The sequence below is a fragment of the Cuculus canorus genome, chromosome Z (genome assembly GCF_017976375.1).
Source record: "Cuculus canorus isolate bCucCan1 chromosome Z, bCucCan1.pri, whole genome shotgun sequence".
Classification (NCBI taxonomy): domain Eukaryota; kingdom Metazoa; phylum Chordata; class Aves; order Cuculiformes; family Cuculidae; genus Cuculus; species Cuculus canorus.
The window spans coordinates 66,681,534-66,705,757 of NC_071441.1; the positions used below are offsets into that span (position 1 = coordinate 66,681,534).

The 24,224-nt window shown below is 38.3% G+C and overlaps 1 protein-coding gene across 1 annotated transcript in view; it reads left to right on the forward strand.

Moving 5' to 3' along the window:
- MTMR12 (myotubularin related protein 12) overlaps positions 1–21,622 on the forward strand; it is a 31,633-nt gene extending 10,011 nt beyond the window's left edge. Inside the window, exons 4-16 of the mRNA XM_054054101.1 lie at positions 1,261–1,333; positions 2,559–2,689; positions 3,300–3,393; positions 5,898–6,021; positions 7,185–7,260; positions 9,039–9,145; positions 11,298–11,422; positions 12,738–12,816; positions 14,424–14,494; positions 15,518–15,690; positions 16,449–16,616; positions 17,545–17,706; positions 18,614–21,622. Of these exons, the coding sequence (XP_053910076.1) occupies positions 1,261–1,333; positions 2,559–2,689; positions 3,300–3,393; positions 5,898–6,021; positions 7,185–7,260; positions 9,039–9,145; positions 11,298–11,422; positions 12,738–12,816; positions 14,424–14,494; positions 15,518–15,690; positions 16,449–16,616; positions 17,545–17,706; positions 18,614–19,189 (1,959 nt within the window). The 3' untranslated portion in view covers positions 19,190–21,622. The remainder of the gene's footprint in view (positions 1–1,260; positions 1,334–2,558; positions 2,690–3,299; positions 3,394–5,897; positions 6,022–7,184; positions 7,261–9,038; positions 9,146–11,297; positions 11,423–12,737; positions 12,817–14,423; positions 14,495–15,517; positions 15,691–16,448; positions 16,617–17,544; positions 17,707–18,613) is intronic.
- The last annotated feature ends 2,602 nt before the right edge of the window (positions 21,623–24,224 follow it).

Here is a 24,224-nt window from a genome sequence, read left to right on the forward strand (position 1 = left end):
CAAAGTCAGATGTTGACTGCAAAGATTTTAAAACCTAATACTGTTGAGCTGGTGAGCATGTAAAAAGCTAAAAAGTCTTCAAATCTTAGAATTGAGTTGAATCTGTTTCCTTTGTCTTAGGTACTCAAATTGAGCTGTCAAAGGGCAATGTTAATGCTACACTTTTTTTGACACACTTGAGCAGCTGAAACAGTCTGGCCCATTTAGGTGATAAAAGGAGAGACTAGTATGTGGCTCCCAGATGCAAGAGTATCTTTACAGTGGGGAATAATGAGAAGATTATGATTTGACACATGTTGATTGTAATCAAAGGTTTATTGGGGTAAAATTTCAGGGAGTTTAAATGTGAAAATAAGACTTCTGCAGCCAAATACAGATTTTTGGACCTTCCAAAATTAATTGGGACAAAGTTGCAGAGCCCTTTTCACAGATCATGTGAGATTTATGCTGAAGTTGGTAGTGACTATGCTAATTTCTGCAGCATCACTTACTTTAGGTCTTGGGTTTATAATGTACCAAATCAACTATATTTCTCTTAAAAGAAACCATTTACCTGATTGAGAGTAGTGCAGATCTGGAAATAACTGTTAACTCTATTCACAGCTGTCTTCATGTAGAAAATGTTATTTGCTGATATAGTGGACATTGACCTTCTGGTAATCATATTTAACATAATGAGGTTTATTTATGGCATGACTCAAATGTAAATTTTAACTCTGAATTCAGGGAATGATAACAGTGAAGGGAGTCTCAAATCACTTAAAATGTACAAAACAGTAGATAAGATAATTGTGTTTTGTGTGCCTTGATTTTACCCAGGGATAAATCTGGCTGTTATGTTGGAATATTCTTGGGATACTCGTTCTTTTAAGAGATTTTATTTCCTGCCAGGTTCCCATAGCAAGGAAATTTGTCATCAAAGGGCTTGGATTACATCGTCACTGTATTTCCTGTTTACTGTAATGATTTTAGTTTGAAAAGTGACTGAACAGAAATGCATGCTTTGAAGCTATTTTGAAAAGTAAAAACTCTTATCTACATTTCAATTATAGCTGTGACTTAAATAAAACTGAATCTGTAATGTATAAATTATGCCTGCATCTGTCTGTATTTTAACAACTATTCTTCAGTGTTCTGCCTCACTCAGCTTACAAGAATTTATGCTGATATTAGAATAGGTTCTAAATAAATCCTTTACTTGTAAGAAGGTGCTACTGCTTAGTAGTGTGAGGTTTCTAAGAATTTTTTTTTGTGTTCTAGGAGCCACAATTTAAGAATAAGATCGTAGGAGAAAATGACATAACACTGCAATGTGTAGATCAAATCTATGGAGGTAGGTGAGCTTTCTCCTTATCGTTTAACATGCCTCACACTTCAGAGTGGCTTATAGTGCTAGTGCCCTTTGTCTGTACACATACATCCTTTTCAGAAAACTGATAAGAGTTGTCGCTTTGGAAACTAGGATTGGGTAGTCTAGGAAAAACAGCTGCTTTTATATTTGACAATGAAATGACAGATCTGTCAGAATTCAGTCTTACGTCACAAGACTGTCAAAGCTGCCTTTTGATTAATTATCTTCCTGGGACAGCCAAAACAATTCCTTCAAAATGCCGTGATTCAAAGTAGTGTGTACTGAGAAAAGTCTCTGATTAAGATTGGTGCACAAGGATCTTCCAGTATATCATCTATTTGCATAAATATCAAAGTGTTTACTTCATTTGAACAGCAGCAGCACTGCAGGAGGAACAGGTGCCAAATTCACGAACAATATATTTTGTTTGTGCAGAGGAAGTTTGTTTTATGAGATTCATGATGTCTTCGAAATATCAAAGGAGGCATAAAATGAGGTTTTAATTTATGAGTAAATCAAAGAGTCTTGCAGCAGGGCTTACAGGTGTGCCTGTACTGCTAAAAATGTAAACAGGAATTGAGCTGGTAATTTGTAAGGGGTGGAGAAGGCTCTACTGAGAAGCCTGACTTTGGAGTAGTGTTAGAGTATGCAGAGTATTTATGAATGGTGGTGTGGATTTGTGAAGAAGTTGACCAGGGGAAGACTGGTGGAGTCTGGTTGTGAAAGCCTCTTTAGTTTCATATGCAATAGCCTATCTGACAGCATGTGAAGTTGTGAAATGATATGTCCTCAAACAGAAGTGCACAGAGGTTCTCTTGGGGACTTTATGGGATGGTTAAAAAAAAAAGTAATTTCTTTTAGGAACTTAGAATGATCTCAGCTGTTTTGAGACTTTACTTTGGGCAAAACTGCTAAATTATGTTCTTTATCTATCTCAGAACTTTGAACTCGCCACACAGTCAGAATGTGAACAGAAATAATCACTGCACTGCTGGCTTGGTGCTTATTTGGTTCCTGCCTCACAAGAAGTAGTTTGAGTGTATTAGCACAAGCACTTGCCAGTCTATGTTGTAGGGTACTTGTTTTGACTTGCTAAAACTTGGGCTTGAATTAGTTTCTTGAGAATTTTGAAGAGTGAAGCAGGGATAAGTTTATTAGCTGAGGGCAAGTTTCTTTTTGGTGTTTACTTAGGCTTTTAATTTTACAGTTTATGATGAGAAAAAGAAGCTTCTAACTGGACAACTGAGAAAATACCCAGAAAAGCTAATTATCTACTGTAAAGACCTTAGAGTATTTCATTTCTGCCTGAGATACACAAAAGAAGAGGAAGTGAAAAGAGTAAGTATAGAAACTTGCTTTGTTTTTCTCTCTTAAGCTTATTGTTGGGTGTGTAGTTGTGGGGATGAGGGAAAGATGAAATTCACCCAGAGAAATCCCTTAAACTTGAAGTGTTTTCTGATCATTTCCAGTTGAGAGAGAAAGTAAAAGACCTTGATTTCTAGCTAACCTTACTCATTAAACATCATTTAATCAGCTTCATCGCAGGCAAACTTGTAAAGTTGTTCTGTTTGTGATGAATATTTTTATTACATTTATTTACATTTTGTCACATTTTTATTACATTTTTTTGCCTTTTTCAAAGCAATTATTTTCATGAATAACTTAAGTTCTTTTGGCAGGTTAATCTGAACACCAAACTAGGACACTGCTACCTTTATTTAGATAATAAGAGTCATTCAGGAAGTTGAATGTGTTTCATACTTCTTATTAAGCCAAGTAGGTGTCTTGCGGACAACAAGAGAAAGCTTTCTGAAAGTAGTTTTTCAAATGTTGGAGACAGAACCCATGAATAGCTTTGTTTAAAACATGGGAGAGGGGGTGAAACAGAACTTTTTTACACTGACAGTCTTACTCTGTGTTAGAGTGATAATTTTTGGTCCTTTCCTAGATCGTCAGTGGTATAGTTCATCATAGCCAGACTCCTAAGCTCCTTAAACGCTTGTTTCTGTTCTCTTATGCATCAGCAGCCCCAAACAACACAGGTAAGTATTCTGGTTTTAATTTGTATTTATTGCATACTGCTAGTTCCTTAAGTAGTCCAAGACACTTAGTAGCTGAGTTTGTGCTCATCTTATGACTCTGCCTTGGTGGCAGATGGCCTCAGAAGATTATTTTTTCTCTTGTTATATGTTTTTAAACTTGTTAAGAATCTGCAAGTTGTCTGCTCTTGGGTTTTGTGTCTTTCACTGTAGTTGCACAATAGATTTTCCAAGCAAGAGTAGTGTCACTGGTTTGAAAACTTTGTGATGTGTGTATGCAAATGCTTCATGTGCTCCTGACTAGACTGCTCTCAGCTAGAAAATATTTTGCCTATTTTATCAATGTTTTCTTTCTGTACTATTGCAGTGAACCAAACTTCCTGCTCTTAATTCCTAAATTACTACATTTTCAGCAGCATCTGACAGCAAGTATTTCTGCTCTGTTGTTATTTGCAAGTGATCCGTTTCTCCCAGGCAACTGCAAAAAAAGCATAGGTTTGCATAGCAAGACTCTGGTAGACATCAGACTTCCTCTTGTAGCTGACCTATTACATAATCTTCCGAGTTTGTCAAACTTGGCTGAACAATATGGTAAGCTGCAAAATTTGAGATAAAATGTTAGTGCATTTTCTAATGTTGCATAGTTGACACTTCAACTGAAGTAACAGTGCCGTTTTGAATTAGGAACCTGATTCTTAGTGCACCAGGAATGCCTATTCCTTTCATAGAGGGAAGTTTTGATCAACCCAGATTATTAATCAGACACTTACCAAAATATGTCAATGAATTACAGACTCATTTAGGTTAGAAAAAACCCATCTAGTCATGTTCCAGTCCATCTCCTTCTGTTTACAGTAGGGTTAACTTCAGCAAGCTTGCCAGGGTCATGTCCAGTTGAATTTTGAATATCTCCAAGGGCAGAGACTCCACAACCTCTCTGGAGTTGTTTCATTATTTTACTATCTTCATAGTGAAAAGTTTTGTTATTGCATTTAAATGGTATTTTCTGTAGTTCAGCTTATGTGCACTGGCTTTTGTCACATCACTGAATACCATTGAGTCTAGATTCATCTTCTCCACTCCCCTCCCCTGCTTCCACCCCCTGTCAGGGGTTTATACACACTGGAAGGGTTCCTTACCACTCTGTACTGTGGTGAGCCTTCTCTTCTCCAGGCTAAATGATCCCAGCTGTCAGTCCCTCCTCAGATCAGGTGCTTCATGCACTTCAGTGATGTTAATAGGCCTTTCTTGGACTTGGTCCAGCAGGCTGGTGCTTGTCTGCTACTGGGGAGCCTAGTGCTGGGCACAGCACTCCAGACGTGGCCTCACCAGTGCTGAGCTGAGGACTGCGACCACCTCATTCAACCCATAGGCAATGGTTTTTCTAATGCTGCCCGAGTATACATTGGCAGCCTTTGCTGCAAGGGCACATTGCTGTCTTAGTCTCTGCAGGCTTTATCTGTAACTTGTCTGCAGTATGGACTACAAATATCAAGAAGCCTGTACCCTTTTCCAGGCAGAGACTAAGCAAATGTGGGAGTAGCCTGGTCTTTATAGCAACGTTAAAGTGTTGTGCCAGGATTCTTTCATATTGTAATAACCATCTTCAATAATAAGGGCCTAGGTCTCATTCTTTATGAAGTTGTTAGTGGACAAACAAAGTAGACGTTAGAAATGGGGTTTTATGCCTCTTATAGTCTACTCTTAAAAAATATAAAATGTAAAAAAAATCACATAATCATAGAATCTTAAAAGAATCATAAAATGTTTCCAGCAGTAAATTTTTAATTTATCATCTTACAGTGGAAAGTTTCTACTTGTTATTGTATCTTCCATGGAAATTCTACTTCTGTTTGGTATTTCAGCGTTAGTTGTTGTTTCAGGATACTTAATTATGACAGGTGTCTAAAAGAATTGGCCTTACTCCATAAATTATAGTTAAAATACAGCATCTGAGGCTAAATCAGCCTGTGGTCCTAACTATTTCTGAGTTGGCTAAATAGAAATACAGGAAACATTCTCAATTGAAATGGTTGACTGAATTGCCGTAATCAATTTTTGGCTGTAATAAATTTTGTGATTTTATCACGTGCCTGAAATGTTGGTGCAAACTCCTGTCTGTGATCAAAGAAGGAACTTTAAAGGCAATGCAATATCTGTATTGCAGAGAGGCTTTTGGTATGATTTTTAATTCTACGTTTAAGTGTGTATTATTAGATGCCAGTCAGCTGCACTAGTATATAGTGGTATTTGCTGCACGGCACCCTGGGTTTTAGGCTGGATGTGAGGACAGCCTCAGCTTATGGAAGTTCAGTAAGAACTGATAAGTTTCTATAAGAGAATCTATTCCTGAAGTTATTAGTTAAAGCAGTATTTGACAGAAGATTTGTTAGAGATCAGACAGGGACAGTGCTGTACACAAGTGCTTTCTGTACACAACATTCAGGAATGTTTTCATGTTAGAATTTCCGAAAGTCAGCAAAGTTAATGTTATTGATGTCTGCCAGATGGAAGAAACCAAACTGTGATGTTTGATACGCTTGAGGACTGGCACAATGAGTTGGAGAGGACCAAAGGGAACGTGAAATATAAAGTGGTGACTACCAATGAAGGCTACAGAGTCTCTGAAAAGTAAGTTTGCCCTGGTTAAGAGAAAACTTTGGATATACATCTCATTAAGAGTTGCAAAAATCAGTGCTACCTTTGATGCTAGGTATTACAGAGTTGTTTGGGATTTTTTCAGGATTTGGTTTCCATTTTGATTTATGGGATACTTTGATTTGGGACCTCAGGAGGTCATCTTATGCAATCCATACTCAAGTAGAGTTGACTTCAACATTAGGTCAGGCTACTCAGGACCGTAGTCAGTCAAGGTTTGAATAGCTTTAGGGGTGGAGACTACTACCATAAAATGGAATAGAAAACATGTAGGTCTCGTACCCACCCTTTTGTCATTCTTGCTGGTCACATTTTCTCAGTCCTATGCCTTTACTGTTGTAAAATTTAAAGCTGCACGCACTTTGGATTTTCTGTTTTGTTTGGGAGGCAGGGTGGGGAAAGAGTAATTGGTTTAAAGAATGTCTGCAAAGTGGGTGATGGAAGTTAAGTTCCGTTGCCTTTAGTGGAAGATTAGAGATGTATACTTTACCAGATTAGCTGGATAGTATCTGTTGGTGAACTCTTTAGGAAGTATACAAGGCTTTGCGTACTACTGTTAGTCAGATACTGAAAGGTTTTACAGACCTTGGGAACACCAGTTTTCAAACAAGTCTTGACTATTTGTTCTAGAACCTTGTCTTGAGAGACCAAAGCTGAGGTTAGTAGTCATCTTTGTTGCTTCTGTGGGCTGTGAGCATAGTGTTGGCTGGGACTGGAAGTTCATGATAACCTTGGATTGTGAACCTCATACAAGCCGTGGAAACAAAACTAGTTACTTAATAGTACAAGGGGATCTTTTGAAACCACAAAGAGTGAGAGAATCAAGATGGTCTTAATCTGTCTTACATGTTACAATTGCATGTAGGATGTAATTGCAACCTTTGAAAGGTAGAGGAATGTTACAGTGAAAATAATGAACATCTCAAGGTTGAAAGAAAATACCTTATCCAGCTGAAAATAAAGGAAGGATGCTTAGGACAATATCATTATCTACTAGGAAGGATTATTGTAGTCATAAGAGTGAATATATAATTACATAGGATGTGGGCTAGAACACTCACTGTCGTTAAAAGGAGCTTGGAAATTGTTCTTTGTTCAGTTCTTAAGTGCAAGAAACTCTTTTTTTGTTATTTTAGGTTGCCTTTGTATTTTGTTGTTCCCATATGCCTTTCTGAGGAAAGTATCTTGAAGTATGAAGGCAGAGGCATTCCTGTAAGTATATATGCATGACTGAGGGTAAGATATCATAGTGAAATTTCAACAAGCATTTCAGTTGTTACTGTGTAGTATTCTTAGAACTCTGTTTTGACAGCTCACACTTACACCTAGTCACCTATAGAAGGGGAAAGAGATGCTGGAAGGAGAGGTGCTCAAAGTATTCTTTATTCCCCTTAAAGAATGTAAAGCAAAATGGGGGTTCACACCCCCATTCGTTTGTACCAGGTGTCTAATATTTGATAGTCTTCCTGTGCTCCTAGTCCATCTGCCCTGTTTTTCATGAGACTGAATACTGACTGGTATCTAGCTGGGGCAGGATGTAAGGCTTGAAATGCTCTTTGTATGTTGAAGTGAAGACCACGAATGTGCAAATACAGCTGAGCAGCTTCAGTTGCCCAGCTTGGGTACTGGTAAGTGGTACAGATGTGATGATGCAGCATTTTTACGAAGCCAAGTAGCCTAGCTGAAAAACTAGTTCAACCAGTCTCAACAGAAAACAAGGTTATATGTACTGTTTTGTGCCCTGTAGCAACCTGGCTTTGGCTTCCTACCTCATGCTAGAGTTTAAGAACTGGTAAGACAGAGTAGATAGAAACAAGGAGCAAAGTAACCTCGTTTATGAGGTCTTGCAGTAGTTGCTGCATGTCCATCAAGTTTGCCAAGGAAAATTGTATTCACTTCATGCTCTTAAATTAATCAGTCCATTGAGAAGACAGTCCTGCCCAGTCTGTCCTTTCAGGTAGTGGAGTTTGAAATACTTTGGTTTGCTTTTTCTCACATAGTCAACCAAATAAATTACAGTGGCAACTATGCAAGAAGAGAACTTTTTCTTTTTGTTGCATCTTGTGTTGTTCAGAGGCCTTGTAGAACTCTTCTATTTCCAAATAATTTTTGGACATCTACTGTCAAAATAGCTTGACTGTATTAAATTAGTTTGAGATGGCAGTGAAGGGACAATACAGTCACATTTCCCACTCTTGATGATTGTGAGACTTATGCATCCCTCTGAAGTTCACCTTGTGGCTACTGTAAATTGGTAGCAGAACACTGCTTCCTGATTCCAGTGGTGTAATATTCCTGATGAAAATGATTCTGACTCCCAGTTTCAAAGCGAGGTTAAAGATCAACTTGAGAGATTCAAGCAGTAAATGTAAGTCAAGAAATTAAGTGTAAAAAGGGAATTAAAAAGCTTTGAGGACTGACTTGCTACAGGTAACAACTGTAACTATGCAATCTGATATAGTCATGAAGGGTTTTTTTGGCTTTTCTCGTAGCTTTTTTCTGACCCTTCTGTGTATAGCTCACATAGAAAGGCATGGCATTGTAGCTATTCTGAGTTATCTCCAGGCTGAGTTATAAGAAAAACACTAAGATATCTGTGTGGAGAAACTGATGGCTAATATATGAGTTACAAGAGCCATCTTGCTGTGGTATGTCTTCCAACATAATTTGGCCATAGACATTTTGATGACTTTTTTTCACCTGTGAGCACCGTTGAGAAAGTAACGTTCTCATATAATCTGACATTTTATATTTCCTTGTGCCTATATAAAGCTTAACTTAAAACTTGCAAGGGATAACACATTGTGCTGAGGCATGTAGTTTTGGTGCAGATGTAGGAGTTCACTGCTGTTGATGGGTTCGTTGAATACAATAAAAATTCAATAAATCCCAGCACAGATAAATTTATTCTAATCACTCAGTCACTTAAGCAAATACTTTGTACAGGACAGTTTACCAATTTTTATCACCCAGTAAATGTCTTTCTGCAGATTTGGTGTTGGTCTTGCCATAATGGTGCTGCTCTTCTCAAAATGTCTGCATTTCCCAAAGAACAGGATGACAGCACTGCACAAATGCAAAAAGCCTTCTTGGATGGGTCAGTAATAGCTATTCTGTGCACAACACTTTGCTTGGTATGGACCTTGCTTCTCTTTTTCCATATGTGCTATACCTTTAAGCTTGCACGCATCAGGAAACAAGTTCTAGAGCTAAAAGTAGTTTTCTGTAGTGGAATGGGTTTAAGCCCTTGGCCTAGCAGTATTGGCTAATTGTGCAGGACCATAATGTTACTGAAGGCTTATTTGTGGAAACACACATTTATATGTCAGGTAAATCTCTGTACAAACTGTGGCTTGTTATTGGGTAAAGCAGCACCAAAGTTTGTTGGTCTTAATTACAGTTAAAATGCCATTAGATGATGGGCTCAATTACATTTTCATTTAAGTGTAGTCTGGAGTCCGTCTAAACATAAATTTGCAAGCAGAGTTTTAAATCTCTCTGAACTCTGTCTTCTTAGAACTAGACTTGTGTTCTTAAATTAGTTTATTTAAAGTGACCTACAATGACTGAGACAATCTTGAGTCACTCCTGCTACTTCCAGGGCAGACAGCACTTTTCTTCAGCTGAGTTAGTGAACTGAGTTAGCTCAGCAGTCTGAAAAATGCCAACATTAATGTAAGGGGAAGAGGGCAAATGCCTAGCTGAGAGTTACAGTAATGACTTGCTGTTTCGGTTGCTTTTTTTTTCTGTTTTTCTTAACATCTGAGGTGTCCTGGAGAGAACCTCTTTCTTATTAGCAAGCTATTACATCAGGCTAGCATGTGCAGTTTGTACTGCTGCACCACTAGCTTCTTTCTCCTAATAGACAGAGAACCTGTTACTCACACAGACCGAACAGAAAATATCTTGATAAGGCTCTTAAAACCTCTTAGTTTTAAAGTTAATTATATTTGCATGGGAAAGGCTTTTGACTGTTCCTGTGGATCCTCTGATGATTCGACTTTCAGCTCTTTGTAATACTCTTTCGTAGTGTGCGAGTAAGTAGAACTAGCAGTAGCTGGTAACAAGGCAGCAACTGATGGCCCCAAGTTCAGATGGTCTGTGGCCATCTGAATTTGGGGCAGTATTGGCCGGTTTCTTTGCTATAGAGTGTTGGTGGTTAAACACTAATAAAAACATATCTACTGATTGTACATAATGGTGTGTTAATGTACCATTGTAGTAGTAATCTGAACACAAAAACACAGCAGATGTTTAAAATTAACAGCTTCTTTTTTGATAAAACTTGTTTAGAGCCAGATCTAGCACAAATTGTTTTCTTCGATTTGGAAGAAGTATCATAACTGACAAATGATTTCTTTCCCTCAGTTCTCTTATCTGATGCATCTTCTGGTAGGTCTAGTAACGTGCAGTTACTAGATGTGGACTCCTGTAGTTCTCACTTAAAGCAGGCTTCTGAGCTGTAGCGTGCAGGAAACGAAGTACTCTGTCCTGTGCGGACAAGTGCCTGCAAGGCTTCACTTCTGAAGTATCTACTAGAGCAGCTTTCCTCAAATCTTGACAATAAAAAGCCAGCAGGACATCAGAGGTATTTACTAAGCTGATGTTCATCTGATCTATGTTATCTGAACAAAAAGGGACACTCTGAGTCCAAACCAAAGCTTCATCTGGCCTGGTACTTTTTCCTCTCCTCCTCCTAGTGAAAAGATTAGCAGATATGTAGGGAAATACAAGGCAGGTATACGGTCTTGTTTGAGTCCAGATTTTCTTCTCTCTTTTACTTGTGTGTTTCATTAGCAGACCTGGCAGCTAGTTATCGGAATGTAATTTGGTTGGTAAAAGTCATAAAAAATTATAAGTATCTGCTGGGAAGTGTGAGTGTTTCTATCCATCTCCTCTTTCTGGATTCAACTCTAAATAGCTTGCTAGTAAAGTAATTCTGGTGTATCTAAGGAAGACAATACTAAAGAAGTGCCAGTAAAAATCAAGTAGTGTTTGCAATATTGCTAACTGCACAAATATCGTTTTATCAGTGTAACAGTTAAAAGCAGCAAAACTTGCCATAAGCCCATAGGCCAGCTTCCAGTATTTAAAAATGCATGGAGGCCATTAGCTTTCCAGGGTGTGCATCTTTTTGTCTTACAGCTGTTTCCTGAACCATGCCTATTAACTTTGTCTTTGGTGGTAATAGTTAGTGCATTATTTGACTTGTGAAGCAGAGGGTATAATCTCTTGATGATTTGATTTAGAATCTATAAGACAATTAGCAAACCACCCTATGAACTCCTGAAGATGGATGACTTGTCAAGCAGCCTGCCATCTCTGCAAGATATCCAGACTGCATACACAAGATTTAAACAGCTGTTTTTGATAGGTAAGTCAAATTTTAGTCTTTTGGCTCTAAGATGACTGAGATGCAAAGCATAACAATGCTAGTTTGTGTCTTATAAATGCAGTCCTTGTCTTGACTGGTGTCTTGCTTTTAACAGTTCTTAGAAGCAGACTTTTGAATATGTAACTGAAGACTGTTTATGACTGGTCCTACTGGAGATTTGTAGTTCTTGGACTTACTACCTCTTGCTGAGCAGTCACAATATCTAAAAATGACCTGCGAAGAGAGTAAATACGGAGTTCAATTGTTAGTGGGATTGAAGTTTATGGAAGGGATTTTTTCCATCATCTGTGGTCCATTGAAATTGAATGTGAAGTATTAATTCTAAGCCTTTTTGCTATGCCAAAAGTTGAGACTAAATGCTAATTGATTTTTGCCTTAGCTTTTGCTGCAAACTGGCCACATTTCAAAATGTATGAAACATACGAGCTTGGCTTAAAATTCTGTCACTCTCACTGTGGGGCCAAACATGGCTACTGTAAATAATAAGTCCCCTTGAAAGGAGTAAAATTGCATTCCGTTAAGTGGCTTTGTCTGACAGCTTTTAAAATAAAGATATCGCTGACCTTGGTCACAAGGGCACATTGCTGGGTCATGGTCAACTTATTGTCCACCAGGGCTCCCAGGTCCTTCTCCACAGAACTGTTTTCCACCCATTCAACCCCTCGCCTGCACTGGTGCATGGGGTTATTCCCCTCCACAGCTGCAGAACTCTATGCTTGCCTTTGTTGAACTTCATTAATGACTTTGTGGTATTGTCCTTGGCCTCCTGGTTTATCTTGGCTATTCTGCTTTCAATGTTTTGTAATGCCTCTTCAGTTGCAGTGGAAACTGTTTAAAACCTTTTTCGGGAATGTTCCATACATTTGTGTAACCTCCTTATAAAACTCACTTGTGCTTCTGGCTTAATGCTAATGACTTTCAAAATCCAGCCTCCTTATGTTAAACTTCATATTGCTGATGCTTTCAAATCAAGGCAACTGGAAACTGAAGAACCATCACATCTGAAAATTCTTTTCTTTTCCTTTCACATTTTTTTCAACAGATATATTTACCTTGTGTTATTGCTATGAAACTACAGCGTACTTTTTCTAAAAGGCAGCAGTGCCATAGAAAGTTACTGGTTTTTGTAGGGCTGCCTTACTTCCTCATTTAGATACAGATTGTCAGCTTTAACATTGATGAGGATTTATTGATTCCTTAGTATTGTTTTATAACAGTTCATAACTGAAGATGGCTGTTAATTACCACTATGTATATGTGAACAAACCACTTTTTGGTTTTGTTTTTTTTTCAGATAACAGTACAGACTTCTGGGCAACTGATGTGAAATGGTTTTCTTTACTGGAAAGCACGAACTGGCTAGAGATAATCAGGTTTGTTCTGTCTGTAACTTTCTAGGATTCAGATTGTTGTTAAATTTATTTGTGCTGGGTTTTCCAGCTAGTTTCTTGAAATACAATTACATCCTTCACCTCCAGTGGGAAAGAAAATTAAGACAGGCCTATAGTCCCTCTTATATATCTTATTTCTACACCTTGAGACAGTATTTTTACAGTGGAGGTTTGTGTTATGCCTCCCACATTAAAGAATGTGAGAAGGAGCAGATCATTCTAATTACAACTCTTCAGCAAACCTATTAAAACCTTCACTTAGTCACCTTCTTTCGAAACTGAAGAATCCTGTTTGTTTCTTGCATGAAACCTTTTCTGTGTCTCTGACTAGCCTTGCCGTTCTTCTCTGTACTTTCTACTTCTGTAATATCCTTTAGGACGGGATGAACTGCAGTATTCAAGATATTAGCCCACCAAAGATTTATAAAATGACAGTTGTTCTCAGTTTTGTCCCCTTCCTCTCCTGATTGTTCCTCAAGTTCTTTTTTCTTCTCTCAGCAGTCCACAGTAAGTGTTGGAATGGTGTTGGCTAACTCAAGGCTTGTTATAGTGGAATGTTGAGGGGTTTTATTTGTTTTCAGTGTTACTTTGTGCTAGCTGTATTGTCTGCTGATTTATTCTGTGAGCAGCTTGTTATCATGAAGCACTTCTGCTGTCAGCTTGAGTTTTTTCTAGTCTTAATAATAAATGTTGACAGTCTTAATCCAGGGTTTAAGTGTATCTTGAATGAGAGGTTCTGGATGAAGATCGTATATTGAGAAATGCATTGACATAACCAGAATCATAAGCGGTTTAAAGTAAACACCCGCCCAAGTTCCTGTCCTTATGTTGTTTTGAGACTGGTCATTTCCATACTTGGATCCAGTTGCTTCCTGGATCAGTCTGTTCTTGGCTCCTGCAGTTAGTAGGAATGCCTTCTCAGCTATTTTAGATGCTAGAACAAACAATCTGACAACTCCACACTTATGAAATAAACTGCCAGCTTCTATTAGTGACCTGAACAACTGTAAGGATTCTAATCTGTCTGCAAACTTATGCTGAAGATAACCAGCCTTATGAAGAGTTAGGTCTAGAATCCAATGCCGTTACATATGGTTTTATGTGATCTTTAATTCCATTCAGTCTTCCTTGTGTAGTGATAATCTCTGAATAAATTTTGTCTGCCTATTTACAAGATCTGATTGCTGATCTTTCTCTCAGGCTCTTAAAACCAATTATGGGAGAAATGTAGGATGTAGCAGACTGGAACATAAGTGTGGTGATGTTGAGTCTTTCCAGGATAAGGATCTGGCTTTTAGCAGTTGTAATACATCAGTGTATATGTGTGGTGGCTTCTATTGATCCAGAATAAAGTATTACATTACAAACGTATAAAGATAACTGGAAATGCATGATCAATAGCCAAATAAAGGTACTTCTTGAAAGTTTGCTCATGAGGCTAAACAGTTCTTCATTTACACAAGCTGAGCATAGTTTTTATTGTTTTAAAGGGCTCATCAAGTTCAGGATGATATTCTAACACCTTTTAGGGAAACTAATGTAAAGAATTATATGGAAATATTCACGTGTCTTTTACTGTATCACAACAGGCGAGTCTTGAAGAAAGCAATAGAAGTTGCAGAGTGTCTGGAAAGACAGCACACAAATGTTCTTCTTATAGGTAAGAATTTAATGAGATTATTTTACACATTTTTTTAAATTTCTTTTTGTTTCTTTAGATGTAGCATTAGCGATTATGTTTATGGTAGAAGCTGGTAAAGTCCAGAGAGTACTTAAAGTACCAAACACCTACATGTCACACCTCTGGAAATGCTTCCTGCTATTAAAAAAACTCAGTAAGCATAGTTCCAGCTAAGAGAAATACAGTGTAAATGACAAGGCTGCTGGTAAACTGGCAGGAGAGTCGCGCTACCTCGTTTGTGCATTCCTGTTTCCTAGCTTATTTTATTATAGGTCTCCTAGACCTTTTGCTGTACTTTCAGGGGGTGGGCAGGCAAACATACACAAAGAATGTCAAGCATTAAAACTTCCTAAAAGGACTTTTTAATGTTGGAAATAGACAGCGAATACCATGTAGTCTTTTTATTAAAAGCATATAAAAGAATATGTTTCTTGTACACATCTTGAGCAGTTTGCTTTCCTAGATTGAGTAAGGCAATTGTATGGGAAACCAAACTCTACTGTAACCATTAAGATATTCTTGGATAAGTGATTTAGGCATGTTTTTTCCACGCCCTGCCACCGCCCCAGCAGAGGGAAGAGATGTTTCTAGAAAAACCCTTGAGGCTGAGGAATGCATGTTTCATGTTTCACACCTTGTGAAAAGATGTATGCAGGATGGGAAGGGTGAGGGCAGACAGCTGGCTTGGTGACATGGGGCAGTGAGTGCATTGTTGGAGACTCGGGGGCATAGGCATCAAAGTTATAGTAGTAAAAGCATGGGGTTTGCAGGTTTTATCATCAAAGCGTTATCCTAGTGTAAGTGTACAAGAAACCTCACATCTTCACAAAGAAAGTTTTTGAAACATGAATTAACTCTCTGGTATATAACACTTATAAAAAATTGTGCTTCTCCGATCTTGAAATACAGTTTTGTTCACGTGAAGCTAGCAGTACATTGCTTTCTTACCCAAAATTTTAGGAATGGCTTAGTTGACAATGTGGTTTCTGTTCTGTTCCATAGAAGAGAGTGCTACTGATCTGTGCTGTGTAATCTCTAGTCTGGTTCAAGTGATGATGGACTCACACAGCAGAACAAAGTCAGGGTTTCAGAGCCTTATTCAGAAGGAGTGGGTAGCTGGAGGACATGGCTTTTTGGATCGTTGTAATCACTTACATAAAAGTGACAAAGAGGAGGTATGATTCCTTTTATTACTTTCCTTACTTACTGTTTAAAAGTTTAGTCTGCATAAGAAGGGGTTTAGATGTCAGTCCAGAACTTCCTGTTACTCTGAGGATTTTTAATTTTACATTTTGTTTTATGGGTTGATGTTTTATACAATTTCTGTGCCATTTTTGCTGTTTAGAGTTCAGCAATGTTTTTATAACTAAAGACAACAAAGGTAAAATTTCCCATTCAGTCTTGGAGTCTTTTGAAAGAAGTGCATTTCATGTCCTTATGAACTGTGTTAAATGGTAGTAGTGTCCATAGAAATAATTCAAGTGAACTGCCTATTATTGTCACAGCTAGAATTTATCTTTATATTGTCTTGCTAAATGTTGCAGTCTCACTTCTCCATTTTTGTTTATATTCTGCAAATAGATCAAATTACTGTACGGAGTGAAAGTCCTAAGTGTAAACTGACTAGTTCTGATAAAGAATTGCTATATTCTTTGCCAGCTTTAAAAGGCTGCATAGCAACAACTTTAATAGCAAGTTTATGTGTGCAAATTTAAGTTAGAAAGTGTTCATCTCGTCTGCCAACGGTGGGCAAGACAGCTCAGGTGATATTCTTCAGAGTTCAGCTAAAGTTGCATGCAGTAGTTCTGCAGTTAACCAGATTGTTTTACTTCAGATTTGTATTTGTAGACACTTAATACTATAAAATAAGTACTCTGTATGGTGAAACATACCTTTTTTTTTTTTACACTGATGAAATATTTTCTTAACTTAGGCTCCCGTTTTTCTGCTCCTGCTAAATTGTGTTTGGCAGTTGGTACAACAGTATCCTCCAGCATTTGAGTTCACAGAAACTTACTTAACTGTCTTGTCAGACAGCCTCTATGTGCCTATTTTTAGCACTTTCTTCTTCAACTCACAACATCAAAAAGACACTAATACGGTAAGGATTTGTTATTTTGTGGGTGCAATGTGTTGGAGAACGGGTTTGACCAACAAGCGAGGAACACAAAAAAACCAAATCCCTAACAGCACATCTTTCCATACTTACATGAAGGCTGGTGTCTTGAAGGGTGAATGAGCGCAGATTTGGGTGTAATGAGTCAAGTTCAGGACTTAATAGTTTATAACGACAAAAGGAAGATAACTCAGGAATATGTTGCTCCTAATGTTTGGCTGTAGGTTCATGTTTACTGCTCTTCAGTGAAAATGGAGCTCCTTAACTGAAGAGGAATATCCTGCTGTCCTGCAGAATAAGTTATCTATTAAATTGCTGTGTAGTACGTTCTGTTCTATTCCAAAATCAACACTTCCTGAATATTGATTTACATTTGGTTCATGCTTGTCTCTAGCCTCAGAAGCTGGAAGCAATTGCAGTATCCTCTGCAAGGATGCACAGAGACAAAAAAATTGAGATCGTTGTCTTGCATATAAATAAAGCATTGATCATAAAATTTAAACTGGTAGCACTGCGTAACTGCAATTAACTGTTGATGTTTGGAGAGGTTTGTACTGCAAATCCTAATATGCCCCCTACATTTGAAAATTTCAAGTGTCTCCCCTGCCCAATTTTGAAAACTGTTTTTTTTCCCTCAGATTATTTAAGCGTATTTTCAACAGTGGCAGCCATTCTTGGTGTTGTCTGATTGCACTGTTGAAATGAAATACTGTCTGAAGTTACAGTTAATTATATAGAGAGAGCCTTTGTGTCTCTACTCAAATCTAATAATGTTCAGCTATTGAATACTTGGGAATTGTGTGTTGTTTCAGCTCTGTGGCCTCTTCTGTGAAAAGCCAGTTTCTTAATTTCACCTTGACTTGGTCGGAATTCTTTCCTAGCAGTATTAGTTGTGACCTGTTTGTTTTGGCAGAGTGGTGAAAGCCTCAAGACACAAAGTGGTCCTTTCAGATTTCTGACTGTGTGGGACTGGTCTGTGCAGTTTGACCCCAAGGCCCAGGCTTTTCTGAACAACCCTCTTTATGCAGAGAAGCCAAAACCAGATAAAAGCCAACGGAAAACTGCACGATTCAAAGTAAGATATGTGTTGCTTAACTACTTTATTTTTTAAATTATGTAAGTATTTTGCACAACTCATGCTTCAAATGTACCCACAGTGAAGTATTGGTGTGAAGTTTTTAATTTACAAAATACACGTCCACCTCAGACTCACCTGGATCTTAATGCAATTTGCACCCACCTTGGTAATATATCGTGGCTTTGCAGCTACTGTGCGTAGCTGTGAGCTTAGGGATCTTTTTATACTAGGAATCTTGTACACTTTTCATACTTGTATGCAAGTGTAGTGGTTACTCGTGTTAACTGTGATGACTCCAGCTGAGTTGTTTGGAGTGAGTTTATTTAGTTATTGCATAGAGTACCGAACTGAAATACACAGCAGGATTATAATCACCTCCCTAATTTTGTCTGAGTGTAATTGGAATGTGTGTGTGCTCTTGGAAGGCGAGGGGGACAAGAACAACAAAAACTGACCGAGTTATTGAGAATTATGAGTGGACCCATTACACTTCAGTAAGAATAGAGTTGGGAGTATCCTCTTTCAGTTCCCTGTTGGTTAAATTCTGTTATGTACAAAGCATCCTCAAGTGACAGATAGCTTAAACTAAACACAGAAGTCTGTAATTCTTGAATGTCTGTGAAGAATTCTCCTTTTTAGAATAAAAATGCCTTATTCGCTGTTACTTCATTATTATAGTTACAGTGTGGGGAAGGTATCTGGGAATACTAACTGTGCTGTGCTAAGTATTTGGTGTATTAGCCATCAGTGTTCAATAGTTTTAGGTTATAGAGCAAAGCAGTGGCTGTGTTTAAGTGACTTTGTTGCTTTTAAGTATTTCCTGAATACAAGTTATGTTTTTTTTAAGATGTATTCTAAAGTCCCATCAATATTTATCTCAGTATATTTTTCTTTCCTCCTAAAGCATCAACGGCAACTTTCTTTGCCATTGACACAAACAAAACCTTCCACAAAGCGAGGATTTTTCAGGGAGGAAACGGATCACTTAATAAAAAACATTCTGGGTAAAAGAATTGGCAAGTTCATAAATTCTTCAGATGAACCTCCTAATAGCTTCAGGGAATTTTATGATAGCTGGCACAGTAAACCTGTTGACTATCATGGTCTTCTGTTACCTCGCATCGATGGCCCTGAAATCAAAGTCTGGGCACAACGGTATTTACGATGGATTCCTGAAGCCCAGCTTCATGGTGGTGGTACAATAGCTACAGCTGCCAAGATTTTGGACTTGATGGAGGAAGTGCAAAGCTTGCAGGTGAAAATGGATGAAGAACATAGTCAAGCTGTTTCTAGGAATGTACATTCTGTTCCACTGCTGAGAAATTCTGCCCGTTTGTCATCTTTGTTTCCATTTGCTTTACTTCAGAGACAGTCTATCAAACCAGCTTTACCCACTAGCACCTGGAAAGACTTAGAAGATGAAGATGACTTAGTCAAGAGGGATGACGAATTCGTTGATCTAAGTGGTGATACGTCGTAAATTGTATATAAATTTTAGTAATGAGTTGTGTGTGGCTAAGCTCAGAGTTTTACATGTTGTGCTGTATCACATGAGGAACTCAAGCATCTGCAGCCTGTTTACTGGGTTTGTGGGGTTAAAAAACAACTTGGTGGGAAAGGATTAGTTGCCATGATTAACTGAGTGTATTTTGAACTTCTCTTTCACTCTAGAAGTATTTATTGCAGAAACACATTTTTAGCAAAAGTGTAATAAAAATGGGCGTCTGGGCTGCAGTAGCAGTATGGCCATTTAGTAAAAAAAAACAAAAAAAAACAAACAAAAAAACCCCAGAAAAACACCACAAAACCCATTATTTTCTGATGTAAAGATAGAATACTAAATAAATACAGCAACAGTCACTATTTTAACATAAAACTTCTTCTCCTTATGCTGAGAATACCTGAATTGGAAGTACTGTGACTAGGGACTGTTAATACATCTGCATTTCCCCCACCACTATGTAAAACAAACAGGGGAAAGTGAGATAACATGTGTGTTCGCAAGTAAGCTTTTTACAGCTGAGGAATGAACTTGTGGTCACCCGGGGTTTTGTATGTGTTTTGTATGGCATCAGCTGAAGTCATGTGCTTGTCAGCCTCTTCTTTTCTGACAGTGTTCATCTTTGGCTTGCAGCATTTCACCGTGTGTGGTATTACCATAGCAGCTTGGCCGCCCTGAGCCTGTGCATGCACCTAGCTTAAGGATCAGATGCAAGAGCTTAACTTTCAAGTCTTATTGTGTGGCTGCTGTCCTATATGCCCTTGCTGCCTTGGAATATTAAGTCCCAAATATTTTCTTTTAATTGTAATAAGTGGCCTGACTGTGAGATTCTTAAGTTGCTGTGTTTTTTATCTCCTTTTAATAGAGCGAGAGTTTCATTTTTACTTTCCCTGTTTATGCCAGTTGCCTTTGAGGCTTTCTGTAGCTTGCACTGAGACCCTTCGCGTGGAAGGGGAGATTCTCTTTCTGTAATCCCATGGTGAAGTTGGATTTGCAGAGTGGTGCCATGAGTTGGTGGTACTGCTTATGAATGTGGCGTTCATACCGTATGAACACTTGCATCCTGTTGCTGGATGTAACAGTACCTCTAACAGTACCTCAGTGAAAAAAGCCATAGAGAAACACCTGTTGACTTTGATCTACTGTGTGTATGTTTATGTATAAAGTATTTTTACTGCAAATAATTGCCCTTTGTAAAGCTGAATATTAGTTGACTGTCAAATCTATTTTAAACCCTTAAATTCTAGAATACCCGAAGAATGGATGCAAGTGATAAAATCAGTTACACTGAGAGGGCAGACATTGAGTATTTTCTCTATGCTTATACCAGTTTAAAAATCCATGCTGGAAAACTTGGCTGATAGTGAAGCTGTTGCTAAACTTGGAGCAGCTCAGTGTAATCGGGGATATTAAGCTAGGTTACTGACCAATCATATTCACACTGAGTTGTGTTAATATGTACAGCAAAAATTTATCAGCAGCTTTCAAAAAAGATGTGTTTATTGTAACATATTTAAATGTATTAGTGGGGAAAGGGTGAGAGCTTAATGCAGCTATGCCAAACTGAAGTTTCCCAACTTGATTGCCTTAAGTCTTAGTAGTGCAAGGACAATACTTGAGTTTGTAGCGTTTTATTTAAAAATACACTAGTACTTATGCATTCTTCTGTGAGACATAAGACCTTACAGTTAGCACTTGCCAGAATGGCTGTCCAGCACATGTCTTTCAGAGTCTATTATTGTAGTGCAAGTGACTCATGTATGCACTAATGCTTTGCATGTTGAATGAGCAATGCATTTTTATGGTGAAGAAGTAACTATCATCCTAAGGTCATCTGCATTCAAGGGGATATTTAAACACTGTCATTATAAAAAAATAAATGGATTTTTCTAGAATTTTGATCAAACTGTTGTAATGTTTCAGTCATGAAGATTACATATTTATATTAAAGTACAGATGGACATCGTATTTGTACAGAAGTTATCAGAAGTTTATATAGAAGAGTAACATATATGTGGAACTGAACATGGGAATACTTCTAATGTAAAGCAAATACCATTGTTATTGGTTTTCTGCACTGTGGGATTGGAAATGTACTTTTTTTACTCCAGGCTTCTGTTTTTACCTCTAAGTTTTTACACTGAATGCAAGCTAGAAGCTTTACAGTTTTGAGTTTTTTTAATACTGTCATTTCTCTCTAGCGGGCTGTTCAGAGAGCATCAATAAAATATACTTTGACATATTTGTCCTGAAATGAGAATGTATGTTTAAGGTTGTATTTTGCAAGCGATGCTTTAAACCATAGCACACTTGGCAATCTGTGCTGACACAGCTTTTCTAGTTATAGGCTGGGTTTTAACAGGCTGTTCTGAGGAGGAAGCTGTGCTGTGCTTAGCAGAGAGGCGCTGTCAGTTCAGGAAAGAGGGAAGTTCAGCCCTGTGTAGCAGAACTTCTTGAAATTGCTAGAGCTGGATTTCTCAAACCAAAAATGTGTTCAGCGTGGACTGGGAAATGGTCACAGCAACCCATAGAGTACAAATTAAAAACTTATTTTTTCCAAGATTATAAATTACTAGATTCTGCACAAAAACAGCACTAGCGTAGATCATACATTCAAAAAATGATGCCACTTTGGGTATTTCATAAATAAAATGTTACAAGACTGCCACAGACTTGTTCTTGAAGTCAGATACAGAACCATAGCTTTTGCAGTGGCTGTGAAGTTCTGGATCACGTAACACAAGGTGTGCCTCTGCCTCACCCACGTCTTCTGAGGACAGGTGAGTGTACTTTGTCCACCTGGCTTTAAGACCACATTCACGAGTTAAAATGTTCAGCTATCGATGTACACCATATTGGAATACAAACATGTACTTAGAGCCAACTTGGGCTCCTGATCTTGTGCTCCAGTTAGAGCTTTCTCCATTCATGCTCAAAGCATGAAAGCATAACTTCTTCAGGAGAAAGTACAATACTTTCTGCTCTAGATGTCTTGTGATGGATTAGTTTTGTCACAGCAGAGGTTACCTTCATTCTGATCTTTAGCTGGATTTACTGCCTGGTGCTCTCTTGAAAAGAGCCAGGTTTTGCTTAAAGCTCTGTTTAGAAATTACGTGGGATGGACGTCATTTTCTGGGACGGGGAAGAGATGGATTAGTGAACTCTTGAGTCTAAAAGGAGCATTCTATATACAGAACTACATATGCTCTTCCAGGATTAATTTAGTGGGTGGGAGGGGCAAAATCTGTCTCATGGTCTCAGGTCTTTTATCTCACGTTTATAGCAAAGTTATCTACTGACAAACGCGTTTTGTCAGCATTTGCAGAATGGCAGATCTTTTTACCTGGTGGGGTAGTAGGGTTATGCGATTAGACACAAGTGGTGAGGACAGCTGATCTTTGAGCTGGACAAACAATTTTGTGGGGAGGCACCTCCAAGTTGAATACAGAAGGAGTAGAAATGAGGGTTGTTCGGGCTGTTTTGGAAGAACATGGTAGAGCCTGCCAACAATTCTGAGTCCTGGAGAGGCTTGCTTGGAGGTAAGTTTGACTTTGGAGAGGTATCAGCTTTAAACTTGTTACGGAGGCTGAGGTGTTAACAGAAGACTGCTAACATCTTGGCAAGTGTTTTTATGGAGAAGGGATGCTTAATGCTGCCATGTTTTGGACGAATGTGAAACCCTGTCTTCATGTGGAAACCCTATGGAACAGTAAACGCTGTTGCTCGATTGCAGCATGCTACTCCACTTCCAGCGAGCATTTGTTTCTTGGTTTTTCACTTCAGCAATCCAGTAAAATGAAATAGATACTCCTCTTAGTATTCTGTCTGGATGCTTAATGCAGGCAGATAACATTTACCTAGGAAGCGCATTTGTTAATTTATGTTGTGAACAGCAGAACTGTGAAAACTGATTTCCCATGGAGTTGTCTTGTTTCTGGCCATACTGCAGGTCCCTCAACTTCTTCCTTTATTATGGCATTTCCTACCCTTGCTTATGAAAGGCAACTTCAGTCTTCCCTCCATCCATCTCCTGTCTGTGCTTACACCACCTATTGCACCAGCAGATAACAGGTTTGTCATCGTTGCTGACTTGCTGGGCAAGCCCATATCTTGGTCGCTGGGGGACCAAGTAAATGGACATGGCATGGCCGGGTGTACCATCTCCAAGCTGCCTGTTGGAATCCAGTAACTTTGGAAATCTATTTCTGTCAAGTACAATCAAAATTACCTATCTGTTTCCAAAGTGTTGGTGCAGGTGGGTGAAGAGGAATCAGATGAGCTGCCCTGTGTGGTTACTACAGAAATCGGGGTGGCAGTATGAAACAAAAACCCCTGTACCTGCAGCTTTCAGGCTAAAAGCAGTGCATCTCCCACATAGGAAAAATTTGCTCCTTTACAGTCAGAACAAGTATCCCAGTTTCTCTTAATGCAATTTTTTTTTTTTTTATCTTAGGTAATATCTGGTTTTGTGTTCTGACGTATCTTTTCATTATACCATAGGAGCCAAAATCCAGGCTCGGTAACTGTTGAGTTTCCTGGAAATCAACTGATGTTTGTATGACTTCCAGAAGGTCACTTATAATCCTTATTCTTTTTATTCCCAACAGAAGAAAATTTCCAATTAAGAACAGCTAACACAGCTAGAATTAATGTACAGTTTTGCTAATTAAGACTGTAAATGTCCAAGTACTTCATAAATAGCAGTAAGGTTTTAAATGTCAGAGCTTTGTGGGCTTGCTAGCTAGTTCACTTTGCAGTCAGTGGGATTCACTTCTTTTTGTGTTTCTACAGGCATTGATCTAAGTATGTTTATGCATGAATGTGATGACAGAGAAGCAAATTTTATGCAGAGGCTGGAAGTGCTCATTGCTTCATTTTTTGGTGGTGATGCAAGAAGATATTCTGACTTTCACTATGATCTGAACTCACAAATCAAAACAGGACGCTTCTTACCAAGCTTTTTAAGTTCCCTGTGCAGATGAACCCTGTTTGATTCTTACAAGCCACTTCCTGC